The sequence below is a fragment of the Euprymna scolopes genome, chromosome 44 (genome assembly GCF_053919585.1).
Source record: "Euprymna scolopes isolate OS-2025 chromosome 44, ASM5391958v1, whole genome shotgun sequence".
Classification (NCBI taxonomy): Eukaryota; Metazoa; Mollusca; class Cephalopoda; order Sepiida; family Sepiolidae; genus Euprymna; species Euprymna scolopes.
In genome coordinates, this window is record NC_136525.1 from 23057902 (window position 1) to 23078961 (window position 21060).

The following is a 21060-nucleotide window of genomic DNA, read 5'->3' on the forward strand; positions in this document are numbered from 1 at the left end:
AAATGAAATAGGGGATGAAACTTGGATGCCATATTTCAGAATTAATCACACCAGAAATATGTATCGGGCAAGTTAAGTGTTCTTTAACCTTGATAGGCAATTACGTAGAGATAGTGTCAAGATAAAGCACTGATCCCCATCACCTTGTTGGTGTCATTATGTGGCCTATAAAAACCAATTATGTGGCCTATAAAACCCCACACAAGCACAACCCCATATGCACTATTTTACCTATGAAAGTTTTTAATTAAAGAAACGTTTTTCTTGTAGAAAAATTTGCGTGGTTGGCATGCAAGAAACAGCTTCATAAAGCGGAAACAGGCAACTCGTCTTTTACAGCCAGTCATTCGCGGCTGGTTGGTTCGAAAGCAAGTGAAAAAATGGAATCATTCGGCAGCTCTTATTCAGGTAAAATAAAATATCTTTCTAGGAAGGAAATTTTGTTGTTCATGAAAGTTGCATAGATGGAGAGTGAGAGAAATTGTTGATAATTCTTGTAGCTAGATGGGTGCTTTTTGTGAAAGTTTGGCGGGAGATCATAGATTGGAGTTCAGGCGGACACATTTGCAATATCTTTTCTGTGAGAAAGAGGTTACAGGGAAGGGAAAGGGTGTCACCTACTAGGTTTCAAAGCTAGTTTTGAACTTTGTCAAAGCAGGATTGGTGCACAGAGTATCTCCTGGCCAGATGTGGCAACAGTACTCCACTTTTAGGATGTATTTGACTTGTACAGGTGGAGGATTGTGCTGGGATTGAGATACTTTTTCTAGAGCAGTAGATTGGTGCAACTATTTTTCCAGTAACCTTGGCAACAGATTTGATGCAAGTCTTCCATTTCAGGTCAGGAAGGGAAGGTCAGACCCAGAAGCTTGTTGAAGCAGGGAGCTTCTTCAAGACAAGAACCATTCATATCAACTGGGGCCAAGTGTGCATCAGAGCATTTGTGGATGAAAAGATAGAAGCTCTGTTTTGGATGCATTAAAATTAACCAGCTACATTTTGCCCCATTGTGCTACATGCTCAAGATCAGAGCAGACACTCAGAAATCTGGGTTTTTGCAGTGTTGTCATAGATGGTAGTGTTGTCTGCGTATATGTTAACGAATGAATTTCGAATGTTACTTGGGAGATCATTGATGAAGATAAGGAAGAGAGCTGGGTCCAGCATCGATCTGCTCATTAATTACTACATGTACAAACGTATTGGAAAAAAATAATCTGATGGTTGAGAAAACATTTCCAGATGTTCTATAGCTGGAAATCTGTTGAAGTAGATTTTTATGCCAAACCCTATCAAATGCTGTGATATGTCTCGAGTCAAGAGGAAACCCCTGGTTGATAGATTCACTGATACTGTATGGAATTACAGTTGTACATCAGCTTTAGATCTTGCAGGATGGAAACCATATTGCTTGTTGCTGAGCAGATTTTTTTTGCTGAGGTGGTTGTCAGTTTCTCTATTTAACATGGATTTAAGCAACTTGCTCAGGGCATGCAAAAGACTAATTGGTCTGTACTGAGATGCCGAAGACCAAAATTTAGATTTGAAATAAATATTTATTTAAAAAAAAAAAATAAATAAATAAAAAATTCTAATTCAAATTTACATGACACTTGCATTGATGCCGAGGGAGATCTAATTCGTTTATTTATACACACATATACATATATCTATATATACATATAGTAGCGTTCGTGTGTCTGTGTGTATAATTTTCCTACAGCCCACACTAATGGACCGATCATGACCAAACCTGGCATGATGGTCCCCCACCTAGGGATGGTGCACTCCATTTTCTGAGCTCAAGGTCAAAACCATAGGGATGGTGCACATTATTTTTCCAGGTCAAGGTCAGGACTTTGCTTGTGTGTGTGTATGTATATATAAAAATTCACATATGCTTCTAGAAAAGTATTTTCAGAAACATAATTTAATAATTATATTTTACTTTGGTATTTCGAACAGTCTTCTCTTTGTCAAAAATGTATCGAAGAATCTAATCTATAAAAATAATCGATTAAAAACATTGTTTTATGTTTCTTACACAACCTATAACCCAGAAACAAAAATGCTTTAGTTTTAAACCCTTAATCTGGTAGAAGTCTGTGTTTTATATTTTATAAATTCTAAAAAAAAAAAAATAAATAAATAAATTTTCAACCTGTGGATTTTTTTTCAGAGTTTCTGGCGAGGCTACAAAGTGCGTTGTTCAACGAAAGGTAACGTGACAAATGTGCGGAAACGTTTGTTGGATGCAATTAAGAAAGTGACACATGACAAAAAGTTGAGCAGCCGCTTTTCTATGGGATTCGATTATCTTATGAAGTATAAACAGCTGTCCGAGCTTCTCCAAGCTTTAGTAAATCTGGGTAAGCAACATTGAGTAATATCCAATTTGTCTGAGAAAAAAAAGTTTTCCTATTTCAGTCAAGTATTCAAGTAATGTGTATCAGTGTTTATATATCAGTGTTAGGATGATTAATTGGAATCTGGAATTGGAAAAAGCAGAACATTTTAGGGTATTGGAATGGAGGAATAAGAAAAATTAGTGCCTATTTCACTATGTCAAAAACGATTTTTTTTGTTTCTTTTGGTTTTATTTCTTTTTTTAAACTTAAGTTTCCATTGTAGGCATTAAAGATAAAATGATAAATCTTGATTGATTCTAAACTGGCAGTAAAATTAAAATCTGCAAATCATTTCAAAAATGTATGTTTTACGTTTGAAAACAGGTATAGAAAAACTAAATTAAAAAAAAAATTGCAAAACTATGTATAATACATGCATTTCTACAGTAATCTGAAGATATAATAAGAATAACAACTTTACAACTGCATATTAAGAGGTTTTTAAAAATCTGAATCTGTCATTGTATCGGAATTGAAAATTCAAAATGGAATTCGTAATTGTATTAAAATCATAGGAAAGTATTGGAATCGTCCTGTCACTACTCTCTCTCTCTCTCTCTCTCTCTCTATATATATATATATATATATATATATATATAATACTGTTTTGCTGTATCACAGCTCATCAGTGCGGCTAGAAAAGCAACTATCTCAAGCCAGATTTGAAACTCAACCACCTAGATGAGTTGGTGCTTCTGTTTTATTATTTGGCTGCTGCTATGACAGACATGTGAATTAACAATGTTCAAACATTGTGTAAACAAATGGAGCTTAGGTGTTTGGACAAAGAGCATTGCTTAATATGCTAAGGCAGTTGTGTGTGTGTGTGTGTAAAAGCCAGCTAGTTTATTACTAAAGATAAAATATTAAAGATCTCAACATGCTTTTTTTTCTACTTTATCCCCATATCTGGACACACATTATTATAATGCTTGATTAAATGAAATAAAAACTAAGCTACACATAAACCACTGATAATTGTCTCTAAGAGGCATAGAACCCAGTGTAATGTTTGAATCTGTGAAGTGAACCTTGTTTGATTCTCTATTTTAAAATTTTTCTTTTTTTTATAATTCTTTTCAATTTTATTTTCAGAGGTTTCTTCTCGTCTTTCTCCCGTCTGCTGTGCCCAATTAGCTGATGGTAACGCTGTCCCCATCATCTTCACGATCATCCGAAGTTGCAATCGGAGTGTCCCACACATGGAATTAATAAAATATAGCATCCAGATCCTTCTTAACTTGGCAAAGGTAAGATTCCTTTAGTAAAAGAGAAATGGTCTATTTGATGACATTTGGTTTGGAAATCAGAATTGCTGGTGTTTATCAAAAAGAAATCCCCTTTTTATTTTCAACTATTTAGATTTTGGCAGAAATTTTTAGTGTGTTAACTGTTAAAAAGGAAAATAAAGAACTTGGTCAAATTTTTGAAAATATTATTTGATTTGAAAATATTTTATTAAATAATTAAAATCCTTTTTGAGACTTTTTGTATAAAACACCCTTTTCAAAGACTTTAAGGGTTTCTTTACTCCAGTCTTCTGGTGGTATTAACCCTGAAGGGTCAGCTCCTCGTTAAGAGAAAAGGATACATTGGGTGTTACTAACTGTTCTTGGTCTGTAGCAGTGTCTGTGGTTTCATAACTGGTATAAATTTTTAGGAGGAGTTTGGTCACATCTTTGAAAATATTTTGTAAGGTTAATTTGAAAATGTTAGGAATCAAATTTTATATAATTTTTTTTATTGAATGAATACTTTTTGTTCTGAGACTTTTGGTGTGAGATATTTTTCAAAGAAGACTTAAAAATATTTTCCAAATTAACTATTTAAAATTATAATAGGAAAATTTGAGCATGAAAAGTAATATGGTTAAGCTTAAACATGGAAAAGTAAAGGACTAGTTGATAAAACTGGAAAAGAAAAGGACAAGATATTCTAGTAAAAAATATAAATTTTAAAACTTAAAATAGTGCAGCATTAAGAATTGATTATATAATGTTATAAATTGAATTAAAAAAAAAAAAAGAAATTCTGAATGCTGCAATTTTAAGTTATAAATTTATATTTTTTACTAGAATATTTTGTCCTTTTCTTTTCCAGTTTCAACAACTAGTCTTTTACTTTTCCATGTTTAAACATAACCATATTACTTTTTATGCTTGCATTTTTCTATTATAATCCATGATTTTTCTAGGCTCCCAATAAATTCACTTGTTCTTAGTTTAATTTCAGTCTTATTTTTTTTCCCCTTTATAAACACAAATGTAATACCAATGTACGGCACTCGTCTGCTTTCAATAAAATCCCTTCATGCTTTCACTTGTTACTTCTATTTTTGAATTAGTAGCAACAGTAGTTGCTGAAGCGATGCGGTTGCTATGGAAACCAGTCATAAAAAGCGTTGCTCACCTCCTTACATATTTTTACCATTTTGAACACCAAAAATTTCATAACTGTTTTTTTTTTTTTTTCTTTCTTTTTTTTTACTGAACAAAAATTAAAGATTTTTTTTTTTCACAATATAGCTGATAAGGTGATCTATAAACTGTAATAAGTATTTGAAATTTGGTCGAAAAATGAGTTGGCAGTGAAGCTTTAAAGGACTAAAACTGCCACTTAAACATATATTCAAACACTACTGTGTTTGAATGATTATATTCAAAGAGACAAAAAGATTTCAATTATAAGAAAGTTGTCTGTAAAACAAATTTTTTCAATTATAAAATCCAGTTTGATTTTCTTGTGTAATAATCTAAAGAAAACGAAAATAACCCTCCTCTCCCAATCTGACCTAAAATATAATGGATAACAGTTATTTCTTGTTTCAGATTTTAAAACCGGAAACCATCTTTAAATAGACTGTTTCTCTTTTATTTCATCATTCTTTCTATTAAGTTCGTCGTCATATGAACAGAAGAGACTACCCACCAATACATAGTGGTTATCTGTTGGTTGTTTTGTTTCCAACTAGGCAGCTATCCATTTATATCTATTATGTGTTTGTCTAGGGATACCAGCTGTTATAAGCAAACACCTGTCATAATACTAACCAGACTCAATTTTATATTTCTGAGTTTTTGAGATGAGGATTGATAATTTGGATTATTCGGACTACTGTTCTCATCTTCATTGTTATTTGCACAACATATTTTTAATGATGATAAATACTAAGATTGTACATCTAAAAACAAAATTTTAAGGCTCCTAAAATTAATACTAGAATTGTTCGTAATGGATTGACATAATGGATGAAGTTCTTTGTAAAAATTTGTTGTAAATGACACTCTTCTGGAGGTTGAAAGTTCAATCCTCAGTGCATGAGATACTAAGAATACAATTGAGAATTATTGAAGACTAGCCTGGGTGCCCGCCATTGTCTGGGTGTTTGGAGGTGTGTGTTGATCAAAAAAAAAAAAGTCGTAGTAGGTAGGCTGGCTTGAACCTGTGTCGTGAAGTAGCAATACACATGGCCGATAAAATGCTTTGGATAATCAGATTTCAAAGGGGTTTCTGCAAAAATAGTCATATTTTAGCACTTTGTCTTCAAAATATCACTGTTTTGTTCGGAAATGAATATACTTTCAAATGAATTAGTAAATAATAATGTACATTATATATTTTTTTAGAGTTTTAAGTAAATAAATGCTAAAAATATGAACATTATAAAACAGCGTTTGCGTTAAGATTTTGTAACCCCCCCCCCCGATTTGTAAACGCTCGTACCACGTTTCTGATCAGAATTTTTTAATGAAATTTGTAAATTAGCCACAAGAGATGTCATTTTTAATAGTTTCGAGTGTCCAAAGTTCATTTGACCACTCGTTTTTGTTTTTTTTGTTGTGTTAAAGATTTCAAAATGACAAGTATTGAAAATTTTGAAAATTTCTCTTAGGACACTCACTATTAAATAAAACAATCTTTTTACTATGTTTATTCGTTAAAAAGATGATTGGACAGTGTTTTCTCTAGTGGTACGTAGCAATTTAAAAACATGATATCCGAAAAAAAATCATTATGAATTTGAATTTAGACTGATGTAGTATTAGTAATAGCAGCAGCGATAGCATGGCGTGAACAGACTTTTTTTTTCTTTTTTTTTTTTGATTTCCAGATCGATTTTTTTTTTTTTTTTTTTTTTTAAAATTTTAATTGAAAATTTGTTTAGTTAGAGCTATTTTGTTATCAGCCATACAAATATTTTAAAAAATTGGGTAGTAGTCAAATTTTAAAATATTTGAACAACCAAAGATGTGAAATACGATTGTTTTGATTCACATGTACGAGCAGTACACACTTCTAATTTTCGTCTTTTAAAAAGTGTTTTAAATGGATTATTATCGAATGTAAACTAATCTACCTGATTATTAAAAAAAAAAAAAATCAATATTTAAATATTTGTAGGAGGTGCTCAGTTAAGAAATAAAAGCGGTAGAAAGATATGAAATGTAATTAAAAATCAAAATAAAATTACTTCAAAATTTTTTAACAATTCGTCAGCTTTAGCAAAAAGTTTCTTTTTTTTATATTTAAATAGGTAGGACAAAAAATACTTGATATTTTTCCAAGCATCATGTTTTCTGTTAGAGGGATGTCACTTTTTAAAATAACATTTATTTTTGTCTGTTTGTCTTAATTCTTGTAAAGAATTTGTATCAAACACCCTCTTAAAAAACAAAAAACAAAAAAAACTCACTTAATCCTATGTCTAACCTTAGGTACGAGTGGCAAGTCTCCTCCTAAAACCTTTAGCCTTACAAATAATGCTAGGTACAAGTAGCAGAGCTTCCTCTGTAAGCTCATGTAAACATTTAAAAAAAAAAAAAAAAAAAAAGCGTAAAAACGTTTTAAGAAAAGTGCACATGATTAATCTCCCCTAAAAAAAAATAAATTGGTCAACTGTCCTAAAATGCTAGGATGGTCTTGAAATGGTGAATTATTTTACATTTATATGAAACCAACCACCACTCTAAATTGTAAAATTGTTTTTGTTTTGTTTCTATCAACTCTTCAGGATGTTCACACATAATTTTCTTTAGCTCTATCATTAACCCAAAGTCAGAGTAGCAACCTCCCCCACCTTCTCATAATTGCACAAAGACCCTGTTAAAAACCACACATAATCGCCTTTTAGAAAACAAACAACAAAAAAAATAATCGCCCAGGATTTATCCATCATAGAAAAAAAAGGGGGGTAACTGCCCTAAAATGCTGGAATGATTCAAAATGGGAAATCATTTTACATTAAATTCTAAAATAATTTTTGTTTATCTTTTAAAGTTTTTCAAGTTGTTCACATGTAATTGTCTATAAAGATAGAATCACATATTTTGGAGAGGTGGTCAGATGGGGACGGGTAACAGGAGCTATTAATCTACAATAATACCAAAGAAATATTGCAATATATTCATTTTTAACCAATCCTAGATTTCGATTTTAGTTTTTGGCACATAAAATGCATTACAACTAAACTTTGAGTTCTCTAACTTCTTTTCTTTTAATGAATACATGGCATTTGTAAGCAATCGCAGCATATTTATATGAATTTACTGCAGATTATTTGGAAACCATTAATTTCTGGAGATTTTCAGTAGCATATTCGGATTCCTTGCACAAAAATACACTTATATGGTAAATGTCATTGCTTAGTTTTGTGTTTTAACAAAGATATAGCATTTTTACTGAAAAAGTAGTGCAAAAAATGTGACAAAATACATATGGTCTTAAAGAGGAAAAAATATCCACACGTGCAAGGTATAAAAATAGTCAAAACTTCCTTAATTTTAATTGGATTTAAAAAATTAAAAAAAAGATTCATTCTTAGCTTATCAAGCACTTTCTATATATACCAATATTGAAATATTTTAAGCCATTTAAACTTTTTTGTGTGTATTGCTACGTGAAGGCATGAAAGAAAATCTGACGTCTTAGCCGATGTCTCCTTGATGTGACCGGAACTCAAAAATGTTGAAATTAACCCAAGTCAATCCAATGGTGACAATGACTTGCTAAAATGTCGGCGAAAAAAAAATCAAACCCCTCCTTGTACAAAACGGTACAGTTCAGGGTGAAGGAATTAATATTTTTGGCCAATTTTTTGATAAATGATACCGCTCTTGTCAGGATCTGTTGCCTCTGTCGAAAGTTTTTGCGAGACATATAAACATACATACATACATTTAAACACAGGTGAGATTTATATTATAGATTTCTACTCTATTATGGTTGATGGAACAAGAACATACTATCCGCGTGAATTAAATTTCTGTTCAAATTTGACAGAAATATTCCACAATTCAACAAAATACACCCAAAGGTCAGAGGTTACATCAGCTGAAATGTATGAATACCAACCAAGATGAGAACAGTAGTTTGAATAATCCAAATTATCAATCCTTATCTCAAAAATTGAAAAACAATGTTTTGGTCTTTATATATTTCTCATGTCTTTCATCCTGTGTGACGGACGTGATGGTCCTGATCCTGAATAATCCAAATAATACAATAAGATTCAATATTGTTTGTCTTTGCTAATCTAATCATAACTGGTGCTTTAATGTAAAAATTTGAAACCTAAGATAGTATGTTGATCTGAACTTCTGTAATATTTATAATATATACACACACACACATACACACACATACACGCACACAAAGTAACACCCTCAATGGCTGCCTATATTGAATAGGTACAAACTGATAACGCGTTACGGCAACAGCTGACAGGTTACCACACCGAATTCAACTCTGGTTTCCCTGGATGTTGGAAGATTTTTCTAGTCTTATAGATTTTTTCAGACGGCTTGCTTTTAGAATTCTCTCCTTGCTCCCCAGACCATACCAACATACAGAAATTTAGATGTCATGTGAAAACATCTTACTGCCCTATGTAACAGCTATATAACTACCTCTTATGCTTCAGTGACAACATTCCTTATTTGGATTGAACAAAAGTAAAAATAAACTTAAGTTTACTAAAAAAATTTTTTTTTTTTTTTTTTGCAAACACTATCAAAATTTTTTGGCAACACCTGGTAGAGACAGCTAGCATGTAACGCATACATCTTATGTCCAATTTACATTAAAGCACCAGTTGTAATTAGATTACCAAAGGCAAGAAACATTGAAATTTTGTATTTGGATTTTTCAGAATCATCATATTTGTCACCTGTTATAAGAAACGAAAAAAATATATAGATGGAATACTAAAATGATTTGTTTCTGAATTTTTTAGATAAGGATTGATAATGTATTGTTTGGATTGTGTGAATTACTGTTCATGTCTTGGTTGTTATTCGCACACCGTTTTGACCGATCTGACCTCTGACCTCCAAGTGTATCTTGATAATGGCTCTTATTGGTGAACTAGCATGAATGGTTACCTGGGTGGACATGAAATTCGGTTTGGACACAGCTGCTTACTATATCGTGACCCCCACAACATGAAAATGTAATACCCCCCCCCCAAAAAAAAAAAAGATGTAAAAACCTTCCCACCAGATATTTTTGGCAGAACAGATACGAAGATAAGATGATTATATACCGGTTTAAGCAAACTTCTTTAATGCTGCTTCAGTCTAGAAAGATTTCTCGTCTGTTGCAATGAAAACAAACTGAAAATAATTCAACTTTAAAAATAATAAAGTAGAATTTGTTTTAACCAAAATAACCGTTATAAAAATGATTTATGACTTAAAAAAACCCAAAAAACTTAGCAGTTAACCACTGATAACCTTGTTTTAAATTTTAAAACTAAAAATGTAAATGATAGAAAGTTTTTTTTTTTTTCTTTTTTCTTTTAAATAAAAACTTAGCCATCGGTTTACTTTAACCTCTGATAAAAAGATTGAAATAAGGAAATTGTATTTTGTTTTCATGTAATTATTTGCCGAAATTACAAGGCAAGCACCTAATCCATTGGCCTACAACGCTGATTGCGAAATGACATTGGAAATTCTTTTATTTAAACCAATTTAAAAAGTAATGCTTGACGCATGCGCAGTCTTTGAAATCATTTAGAGACAATTTTACTGACCCTTCCTTCATTTAAAACTTTGTTTCTATATGATAGAATTGACCTTTTTTTTTTTCTAATTTTCACTCATTATGCGGCCGAGGATTGCTCTTTCAGATGGTACTGGTTTCGACCCAGTCAGATTCGGCTGACAAAAGTTTTTAGTAGACATGATGGCAGCAAATTTGCTTTCAAACATTGCCATCACTCGATATAGCAAAAAAAAAAAAAAGGTATATAGAAAAACGAAAACATTCAGTGATGGGCCGCATGAATGTGGCTTTTAAGCCCTGCCAAACCCTGGCATTCCTTGGCACACATTGTACAGATATGTGTACCTCTAGCAGTACGTTGTTGATGTTCCTTTTTATGTAGGATCAAATGCCGTTTCAAACCGCCTGCTGTTTTGAATGTCCGCCCGCAGTTGACACTGGTTAACTCTTGCAATTCAAAACTGCTTTGTGACCCACTGCGCCAATGAGTAGTCTGGTGGCTCATCAGCCCAGCTCTGCTCAGACATATTCTTCCTCACACTCCAGACCAGTAGACATACATACATTTTCACACACACACACACACACAAAAACTGACATTTGAGATTTATATTAAAGATGCTGGGAAGAATGTTTATTTCAACAAACTGTAGTTGTTGGGATTCAAAATATATGATGCGTTTATGAAACAGATAGAGTAGTTTCCATTTCATATCAATTCATATCCATGCCAATTTTGATATTTCTGAATTTTTTACTGAAGCATAAAACCTATACATTTTCGTCTATGAAAATTAAATGGACATAACTCTCATAGCTTAAATAAATAAAGCTTACTTCCATTTATTAAGGCAACTAGTGTTGGCTAATAATAATTAAAAATTAAAAAAAAATTAAAAATTAATTAAATTAAAAATTAATTAAATATAAAGTTAAAAAGAAATTAGCTAAATCAACTTTTAAATAGTATTCCTAAATAAAATTAAAACAATTCTATTACAACAAACAATAACCTGGAGCTAATTATGAAAATAGCTTTCTTTAACGGAATATGCAAATGTTACTTCTTGAATGTAGATTTCCATTGAGTATAGATAGAAATCATGCTGGAATAAACGTATAAATGTCTGTTTTCAGTATGAAAATTTGTGAAATGGTGTACCTTTTGTACATAATAATCAGACTGAATGAACAGACATTAATACGACTTTATTATAATAGATTGTTTTTATTTTAATCGTTGTCATAGATTACTAAAAGAGGGATGCGTGACATTTTCATTTAATTATAAATTATGGCTTGTTCTATTTGGCATAAGTTTTCGCTAATGACGGAGAGATCAGGGTTCAATCTTTAGTTGAGTCATACCGAAATCTTAAAACTTTGTACTTGATGCCCTCTTGCTAACCAATCAGCATCTCAAGGTGACTATCAATGGTAAGTGGAGTAATCCTGGGAAAAGAGTGGCGCCCTCCCCTTTTATCTCAATGTAGTAGCTAATGAAAAAGAAAGTGTTAAGGGCTGTCTCAATTATAGTCAACCACTTTTTTCTTGTTTTTCTTAAGAAAAATTATAAAGGGATCATTTTTCGAACATAACACAATCCCAGCACTATGACATATTTAAACATGTCTTTTCTGTTATTAAAATATATAAGGATACATGTTGATGAACTGACATTTTAGTATAAAAGATTTTCATTGTTATTTAGTAATAATTTAGATCCTAATTGTGTGGCTGTCAAGCCTCTTATGAGTATGGCCTTGTCTCGAGCCAAATTCAGATTTTAACTAAAACTTAAAAAATTTTGCTATTACAAAAAAATAGTTTTCAAAATATTTTCATTTTGTGTATAAATGTATTTTTTTCATTTTCTATTTTCTTCAGTATGCCCCGACGATTGAAGCGGTATACGATTCCCAACCTGATGCGATTGATATTATTTTTAATGTGATGATGGTCTTCAGAGAGAAAAGTTTGATCTTCTCGAAATCCTGTATCTTGCTTGCAATTATTGCTCTCGATATGCAAGAAAAGGTAATGCATCTTCAACATTTTTTAGTTTATTTTACAATATTTTTCGATTAAACTTTCAGCTGATCGACTCTGTAGTTTTTGAGAAAAAATGCAATGAAAAAAAAACAAAAAAACTAAGAAAAACAATATAGACTATTAATTACTATAATGCACAGATTTAAAAAGGAAAAAAAAATTTTGTTGAATTTAAATGTCCTTTTAATTAATTTAATGGTTTCAAATCCATGTTTTTTTATTTTTTATTTATTGCCCCCTACACACACATAGGTGGAGCCATAGCCCCTCAAATTGGAAAATTAATTTCTATTTTAGTTTTATTTTTTTGTCATTAACATGCTTGATATTGATAAAACTTTTCTTGTTCAGAGTTCTCTATATTAAAAGATACAGAATTTTCTGTATGATGTATTATGACGAAACGTACATTGATCAAGTAGTTTTATTTTCATAAGTCATTTTTAAGTGATTAATGGGAATTCATAGACATTACAATATAAAAGTAATAAGTATGAATTATTGAGTTATTTCTCTTTGTTTCTGAACAATTTATTTTTCAAAATGTCAGGTGAGACCATCATTCCTTGGATACTTAAAAAATTTGATATTCTTATATAAAAATATACTTGATTAATTTATGATTTTTGGAATGTATTTGTTTCATCACAAATATGTATATTATACAGATTTTTCTTTATTTTGTTTTTATAATAGTGAGGGAATTTTGAACGAGAACTGTCATTAACGAAGGTTCATTATACAATTTGACCATATTGGTGGCTCTCTGTATGGAAACTATGAATGCAATTTTTGGTGTTTGTCCAGAATTTTCCGTGTATTAAAAAGCAAAAATCATTTAAAATCATAAATTGATCGAGTAGTTTTATTTTGCAATATCGTTGCAATCGTTTGTCCACAAAATTTTGAGGACAAATGAACAGCAACGATATTATGACGCTATCTTGAAATCAAGGGAAATAACTCCAAATAATGAAAAACTGCAAGATTTTAGAAAGCCATTACTAACACGGACATTCGAACAATTGAAATTTGCTTACAAATTATTTTCTTTGTAAAAATAAAACCAATTTCTAAATTTACATGATTTTTCTACGAGGTCTCACACATCTAACAAAATTTGGTGTAAGGTAACATACAAAAAAAAAAAAAAAAAAATCATAAAATAAAATGAAATACTGATATATATTATTTTTTTTTTTTTACACCTCTTCTCTTCCATAGTTTGCTCACTGCAAAAATAATTCTTCCTCCGAAGGAAAACACCATGATGCAAAATTATTTCTTTATTTGCGTTCCCGAGTTATGCAAGCATTTTTCTAGTCTTAACATTGTCTCTAGTTGGCCAGTCGAAATGCTTCCACGACTGATGGTCAAATTCTAATTCCGTAGTTATCTGGTTAGCCCCCTCTCTTGCTCTGACTGTCCATTTACATGTATATATAAAAATCTCTCCTTTGTCTTCCAATTGACTCCACGGATCAATCCTACCACTTTTTAGTAAAACTATAAACGAATTTTGTTTATTCTAAATTTACTTTTCTTTATGTAACTTTTATTATTGTTTAGAAATTTAACATTCAAATTCTTTTTTATTACAACTCAGAATCTATTTGAATAACATTTTTTTCTATTAGTGAAACATTCCATACTTTAAAATACAATTAATAATCATTGTCATTGCTTGGTTTCTTTCCTGACCACCCACTGTCACCTGGGAATCCCATTATTTGACAGTAAAAGTTGAATGGTCTTGAACAAAAATTGCCGGCCTATAACAAACACACAAATAAAATAAATAAAAGCAAACTAGTAGAATTTAACCTTTTTTTTTTTTTTTCCTACTCCTTTTCACCTCAAACAAGTCATATTGTCACTTGGACATAAGGGGCTACTATTTGGAATCATGTCTAACAAGGGGACAGTGGGAAGTTGAGCAGCTAGATGTTTATTCAGATTACATTTAAATTTCTAGACCGACGAAAGAAACTATTAGAGTAGAAGGCTTTCTAGTGTCTAGGGATCTTAACAGTAAAGAGGTGGAATTTTGTTGCTTGTTGGGTTAGTTGGGAGTATATACTTCAAAGAAACACAAGTTCTATGAGTTCATCAAAGCACATTCCATCAAAGGCACAGGAATGCGAGAACGAGAACAATGTTGGAGCTTGGCTGATAGTGCGGGACTTATTAGATTTGAGACTTTTTTAAAAAAATTTTCTGTCTATAAGAGTGAGAGACTCGTGGTAAATGCACCAGCCCAGATGTGGCGACCATACTCCATGCATAGGTAAATGGTGACTTTGTAGAGATACAGATTACTCCCTGCTGTGATTAATTTTTTTAGCATTGTAACGAGCTCACCTTCTTTGCAGTAGCGTTGGTAATGTGCTCAATGTATTTGTTCCAGTTCATGTTGCTTGTGAATGTTAAGCCGTGGAGTTTAAAGAATAAGTTCTCAGTTAAGGTGTTATTTGTTTTGGCAATAAATGTTTGAGAAGCTTTTTTGTAGTTGTTAAAGGAAAGAAGTTTAGTCTTAGTAGCATTAAATGTTACTATTCATTTACATCCCATTCAGCTACGGATTGAAGCTTATTTTCTAGCTTTCTGCTATTGCTTTGGATATGTGTACATCCGTTTTTCACACACATGTATTATAGTATAGTATCATCAGCAAATATATCCATCTCTGACACAATTTTATCCGGGAAGTTGTTTATAAATATCAGGAATAATAAAGATCTGAGAATCGACCCAAAGCACACCTGCAATAATGTTTGGATGTACAGCCATCAAAACGAACCTTGTTTTCTCTCTAGTCTAGGAAACAATTAACATTTTTAAAGGTTTTTTTTTTTTTCCTAAATTTGTTGTGATTGTCCTTGAATTTTGTTTTCTGAAAATCGATTGTTTTCTTGTCTTTTTCAGGATATAATTGACAAGTTATGGTCTAGACCGAAGTTCAAAGAACAAGTAATGTCCTTGTACAAACTTACTGAACGCAAATATAAGCGAGAAGAGTCACGAGTGACAACACGAGCGCGTATGGTGGCGGTGAAAGATTCTACGATCTTCTACAAGTTCAGCAATGTCGCCGCTGATAAAGCCAGGATTGGGCCTGATTGGTTGCTGGGAAAGAAGATTCTAAGAGAGGTTGAAGAACCACTCCAAGCTATGACTTATCTGCTTAATTGCCTCAACTTGAGACCTGAAACGCAACAGACGTCTTGCAGAAAGACACGATTAAGCAAATAATATATTGGGACTTCAAAAAAAAAAATTTCTCATTTGGGAAAATAATTTTTTTTTCTGTAATATATCTTGTATATTTTCCATTTTTATTTAAAGAAATTGTGAAGAAAAAAATATTTTATTTTTAAATTTGTGGTCATAATTTCTCATCTCTATTAATAAAAATTGTTTCAGTCTCTCCCCATCCCTACCATCTTAAAAAAGTTTTTTTTTTTTTTAATTTCCTTACTTTCAACTTTTGTATATTGAATCCCATTTTCATTGCGAATTAATTTTATTTTCCATCTTGATTATCTGTTATATAAAGTAAAGTTCTCTCTCTCTCTCTCTCTCTGTTCTATCCCTCTTCTTGCGTGCACACACACACACACACACACACTACATCATCAGATTCAGTTTGACTCTGACCAGATTTATTTGAGAAAGGGTGTTAGTTTTTCGGTAAAGCCACGTGCGTCCACCTTTAGATCCCCTGCCCTTCTCCCAGCCGGCTCCAACGCTGTTTGTTATGGTTTTTTTTCTCCTTCATTATTCTGGCTGTATAATCTTGGTGGTTGCCGAAGGGGGAGGAGGTGAACACTGGCTCATAAAATAAAACAGCACAAATTAGAACGACAGAAATTTATGAGAAAATGCATACATCATGTAAAAATCAGTTGTGTTCTGAGTGTATGCGATGAAGGACCACCCCTTCCCCCAAACGTTATACATCGAGGCATCTTTGTCATTAGTTCATCTTATCTGCTTAAAGCTCTCCCGACCTGACCCCAATCTTTCCAATCTTTCTTTAAGATCATTTATGAGTTATGTTTTTGTTGTACTTTGCCATACATCAACAACAGGAAATGATAATGGTTAACAACAAGAACTCACAACCTGGATAGACAGAGTTTGGATCCAGTTCGTTCCATAGAAACATTTTAACTTAGGGATGTTGCCAACCTTTACATGGTCTCTCTTGTAATACCCAATTTATTACTAGAAAGATCGGGGGGGGGGACATACCAACAATAATCCTCTGTTTCATTTGAAATCGATGATGCTCAACAACACCTGTAACCTCTGAACTGCCAAATCTGAATCGCAAACCGGAGACTGTCCTTAAACTCACTCTGATTTCTAATGTTCTCAATGTATCTATTCCAGTTTGTGTTCCCTGTAAACGTTAGGCCGAGGAGTTTAAAGGAAGTACTTTTGGGTAATGTGTTCTTGGCCATTGCTATTGGTGCTTAAACTAGCTCTGATTTCTACATGTATTCATTCAAAATTGGAAACCTTATGATCCTAATCATTACTACACGTGATTAATAGAAACTGATTACTTCCGCGTTTGCCCTGTCAGCCCGTCCTAACTGACTAATCAGAATTGACAATCAACAGTCAGGCGTTTTCCTGTCTCAAGACTTCAAAAAGATCTTGGCAACCGCAATCTTTTTATTACTCTCACTAATACTTTTGTTCAGTGAATTGTTGGGGATTTTAGCTCTGTATGGTGGGAAAGTGGTTTTGAGGGGCGTCCATATAAGTATTACATGTCCTTCAAATGCTAAACTGCCTCTGAAAATGACAATTTTTGTGCAAATGGCTAAAATCTTTATCCACTGACTTTGAAAATGATCAAACTTGCTAGTTTTTTTTTTTTTTTTAAATAGCATCAAACAAGAATTTTTGATTTCAAGAAAATTATATAGGCTGAACAATATAGTATGAAATCTCAGTTTGCAATTTTTTGGGGCTTAGAGATTTCTGCTGAGAACGTTCCAATAAGAAGTGTATTAAAAACTGGTATGCTTTGCCCACACACTATGGCTTCACTTGCTGAAGAGAGAAAACTCACTTCCTCTCTATTAAAATAAAACTGATAAGCAAAAACAAAACTCTTTCTCCTTTGATCTATTTCAATAACAAGTGAATATTTTTGTGTCGATATTGAATGAGAGAAATTCTTTCCTTTTATGTTTTACTAGTCTTACATAACCGTTGTTTCCAGATAAAAAATATATTGCTGGGTGGAGAATTTAGTCACCTACTATTTAAGATGCACCAAATATACTAACTTGTTACGATTTTCCTGAAAGTTGATCATATTTTAGATTTTTTTTTAAACAAAAAACAAAGCTGTCTTCATTTATGAAATTCAAACAGGGAAATAATATCTCATAGCTTAAAGGGAAATAACTCATAGGTAAAATGAAAACTTTTGAAATGCAGCTGATGTTGGTTATACTAATAAGTAAAAATAAATTAAATGTAAATCAAAAATAAATTAAAGAAATCAGCTTTATATATTACTAGTGGAGAGGGGGATTGCCTAGGCGTAAAATACGCTTAAATATGATATTTTAATTTATCCATATTTCGTATATATTATAGAGTTATGATTTCAGAAGTAAAAAAAGTATTAAAAAAATAAATATAAACATGCATATGGACTGATTAAAAATAAACTAGGATGTATGTACAAAATGTATAAAGATTTTTTATTTTTTATTTATTTATTTTTTTTTCAATTTTGACGCATTTTTGACCCCTTAAAAACTATTTTAACCAGCTAAAGACCCATAAAAAACAGTCCGTAAAAATTTCAATCATGTGAGGCCCCTAGTACAGCTCTGCGACTTTTAGTTTTGAAGGAGATAGTTTGAAAATATGGAGACAGACAGACATATAGCCGTTTATATATTGGATTTCAAAATAAAATACTTAAGATAATTCTATTACTAATTTCCAGAAAAAAAATCTAGAGCTAATTATTAAAACAGATTTTCTTTAATGTAATATGCAAATGAGATAACCTCTTGAATGTTGAGTTCTTTTGAATAAATAGTATATATAGAAATCATGTAGGTATAAAGTTATATAAAAGGTAGTTTTCAGTATTAAAATCTATTTGTGAAACAGTAACTTTTGTATATATTAACCAAATTGTGAACAGACAGGGATATAACTTTATTGTAATAGGTTATCAGTTATTAAGATTAAACCTTCCTCCTTTGCTTATAAAAGTTAATTTGCATATGTGATTATCGAAGCGAGCTTGAGACTTGTATGTTCACATATAGATGAACATAACTTTTGAAAAATTGTTCTTCTTTAAGGATATATACATACCAACAGAAATAATATCTCCCCCGCTTCCACTTTCCATTCTTCAAGTGATTGTGAAAATGGGCCTTGCTGATTTTCATAAAAATAAATTGAATGATCACAATCCCATTTTGGCAGATAATTTTTCTGTCTCTTTTTCGATTTTGAAGAAGAGTTCTTCTTTAATTTATCTTTTAAAGATATTGGAGCTGAGGAGATATTTTTCATTAACAAAATAGTTATCACCTCAAAAAGTTGTCCTCTTATATATATATAAAGGAGTTATCTTTTATCAAGACTCTGAAGTCACTGGGGACAATAGTGAAGTAATTGTTAGTAGTGCAAATTTGGTATAATTTGATTACTTAAAGGGCTGATTCAACAAGAATCTGTTTACATTGGACTTGAACATGATCATATTGTAGTCAGCTGGAAATGTATATACACTAGCCTGTGTGCCCCGCCTCCCAAAAAAAAAGTGGTAGTGGGCAGGAAGGCTCAAACCCGTACCGCAAAGGAGGAAAAGAACTTGAAAAAAAAACGTGATGTCTTTGCTGTTGCGTCCATCGCCAAACCAGAAGTGGTGAAGGTTTAAATTAAGGCTAGTCAAGCAAAAAGGGGAATGACTTTCGAAAATATTGGTGAAAAAAAGCAACCCCTTCTTGTAGAAAAGTACCCAGTTGAGGGTGAAGGAATTAATGTTTTTAGCAAATTTTTCGAAAAAAAAAAAATAAATAAATATTTGTCATCCGAAGGGTTGAGCTTCAAAACGATACTGATCTAGTGAAAATCTGTCGTCTCTGTCAAAAATTTTGGGCAGACATGCAAACATACATACATACATACATTTAAACACAGCTGAGATTTATATTTTAGAAGGTGCCCCCCCCTCAAACCCTGCAAAAAAATAAAAGATAATGGCAATGCAAATTCACCATCCTTTCTGCGACCATATTTGGTACAAATATACTTCACCAATCTATACATGACTTGTCCACCAAGTTTGTTATGAATGTCCAACAGTCTTTGTTTTATCATTGTTTTTCTTTCTCACTCTTTCTCTTTTTCCTTCCTTGTCAGTCTCTCTCTCTCTCTCTTTCTCTCCCATCAGTTTCTCTCTCTGTCTGTCTCTCTCTCTCTCTCTCATGTTCACCCTTCATGCATCATCTTCTCATTGAAAAATACAGCAAATTTCTCAACATCTTAATTTGTAAATAAATAAAACTCATAAAATATCTTCGTAAAAATAAAAAGTAATTTTTTTTATTGGTTCGGAAACTTTCAGTTATTGTTTGAATATTTATTAAAACTTATTTTTTGTTTTTATTTTTATTTTATTTTCTCGGAGAATGATGAAAATTTCTCATGTTTATCCAATTTTCAAAGTCGGACCCAAATAACAATGTCTCACATAGCGATACTTGATTCAAACTATCCCATTTTAAAATATTTTTTCCAGTCTGTTCTCGGCACAAATATATTTTATTTTGTATCTGTTTCTTTCTGAAAATACTTATTCTTGACAAGAACTCAATAAGAAAATATTTACTGTAGATATTTTGCTTTGTTCATTATGATTAAAGCAATGTAGCAAAGATTTTTTTTTACTCTGAAGAGTAACTTTCCCCGTGTAATATAGATAAAAGTTTTGGAAGCTATTTACACCTAATTTTATAGAGATTAAATCATTACCATAACAAAATTATAGTTTTGTAATAATCTGGTTCAGTTATTAATTTAATTATTAAATACCAGTATGATATTTAATTTTAGAAAATCGTTAAAAAAAATGCTTTGATAAAAGAAAAAATAGCTTTAAAAATGTAAAACAAAATAAGAATACAAAGATTCCTGGGCAACGCTGGCTAAGATGCAGTTTGTTTTTAAATTTCCAAACCTTATTGAGTTCTGAATTTTTTGTAGATGAGGATTGATAATTTGTATTATTTGGACTACCATTCTCATCTGGAGTGTTATTTCTATCCAGTCATGACTAATGAAAAGAAAGCATGTTACTCCCATAGATTAAGTAGAGAGTGCTGTTCTGATCTAAGTTCTATACATATTCCTGAGTTCGACAAGATACACCTGAATAAGGTTGGAGGGTACATTGTCCAAAATGTGAAGGTAACTGTTAAGATAAGGACAATTGAATAATCCCACCAAATTCTTGTTGAACCTAGTGACTTGAACTTTTCACTTTTCTATTTGAATCTTTGTGACTATATTTGCTGTATTTTCTTGATAGTGCCTGTTGAGA

The 21060-nt window shown here is 31.7% G+C and overlaps 1 protein-coding gene across 2 annotated transcripts in view; it reads left to right on the top strand.

The window, feature by feature from the left end:
• The window catches only part of LOC145268739 (uncharacterized), a 129273-nt gene extending 113444 nt beyond the window's left edge, over positions 1-15829 (top strand). For both annotated transcript variants that reach the window (XM_080124324.1, XM_080124325.1), the window contains 5 exons: positions 271-408; positions 2180-2369; positions 3504-3658; positions 12300-12449; positions 15390-15829. In XM_080124324.1, the coding sequence (XP_079980450.1) occupies positions 271-408; positions 2180-2369; positions 3504-3658; positions 12300-12449; positions 15390-15716 (960 nt within the window). In that variant the 3' untranslated portion in view covers positions 15717-15829. The remainder of the gene's footprint in view (positions 1-270; positions 409-2179; positions 2370-3503; positions 3659-12299; positions 12450-15389) is intronic.
• The last annotated feature ends 5231 nt before the right edge of the window (positions 15830-21060 follow it).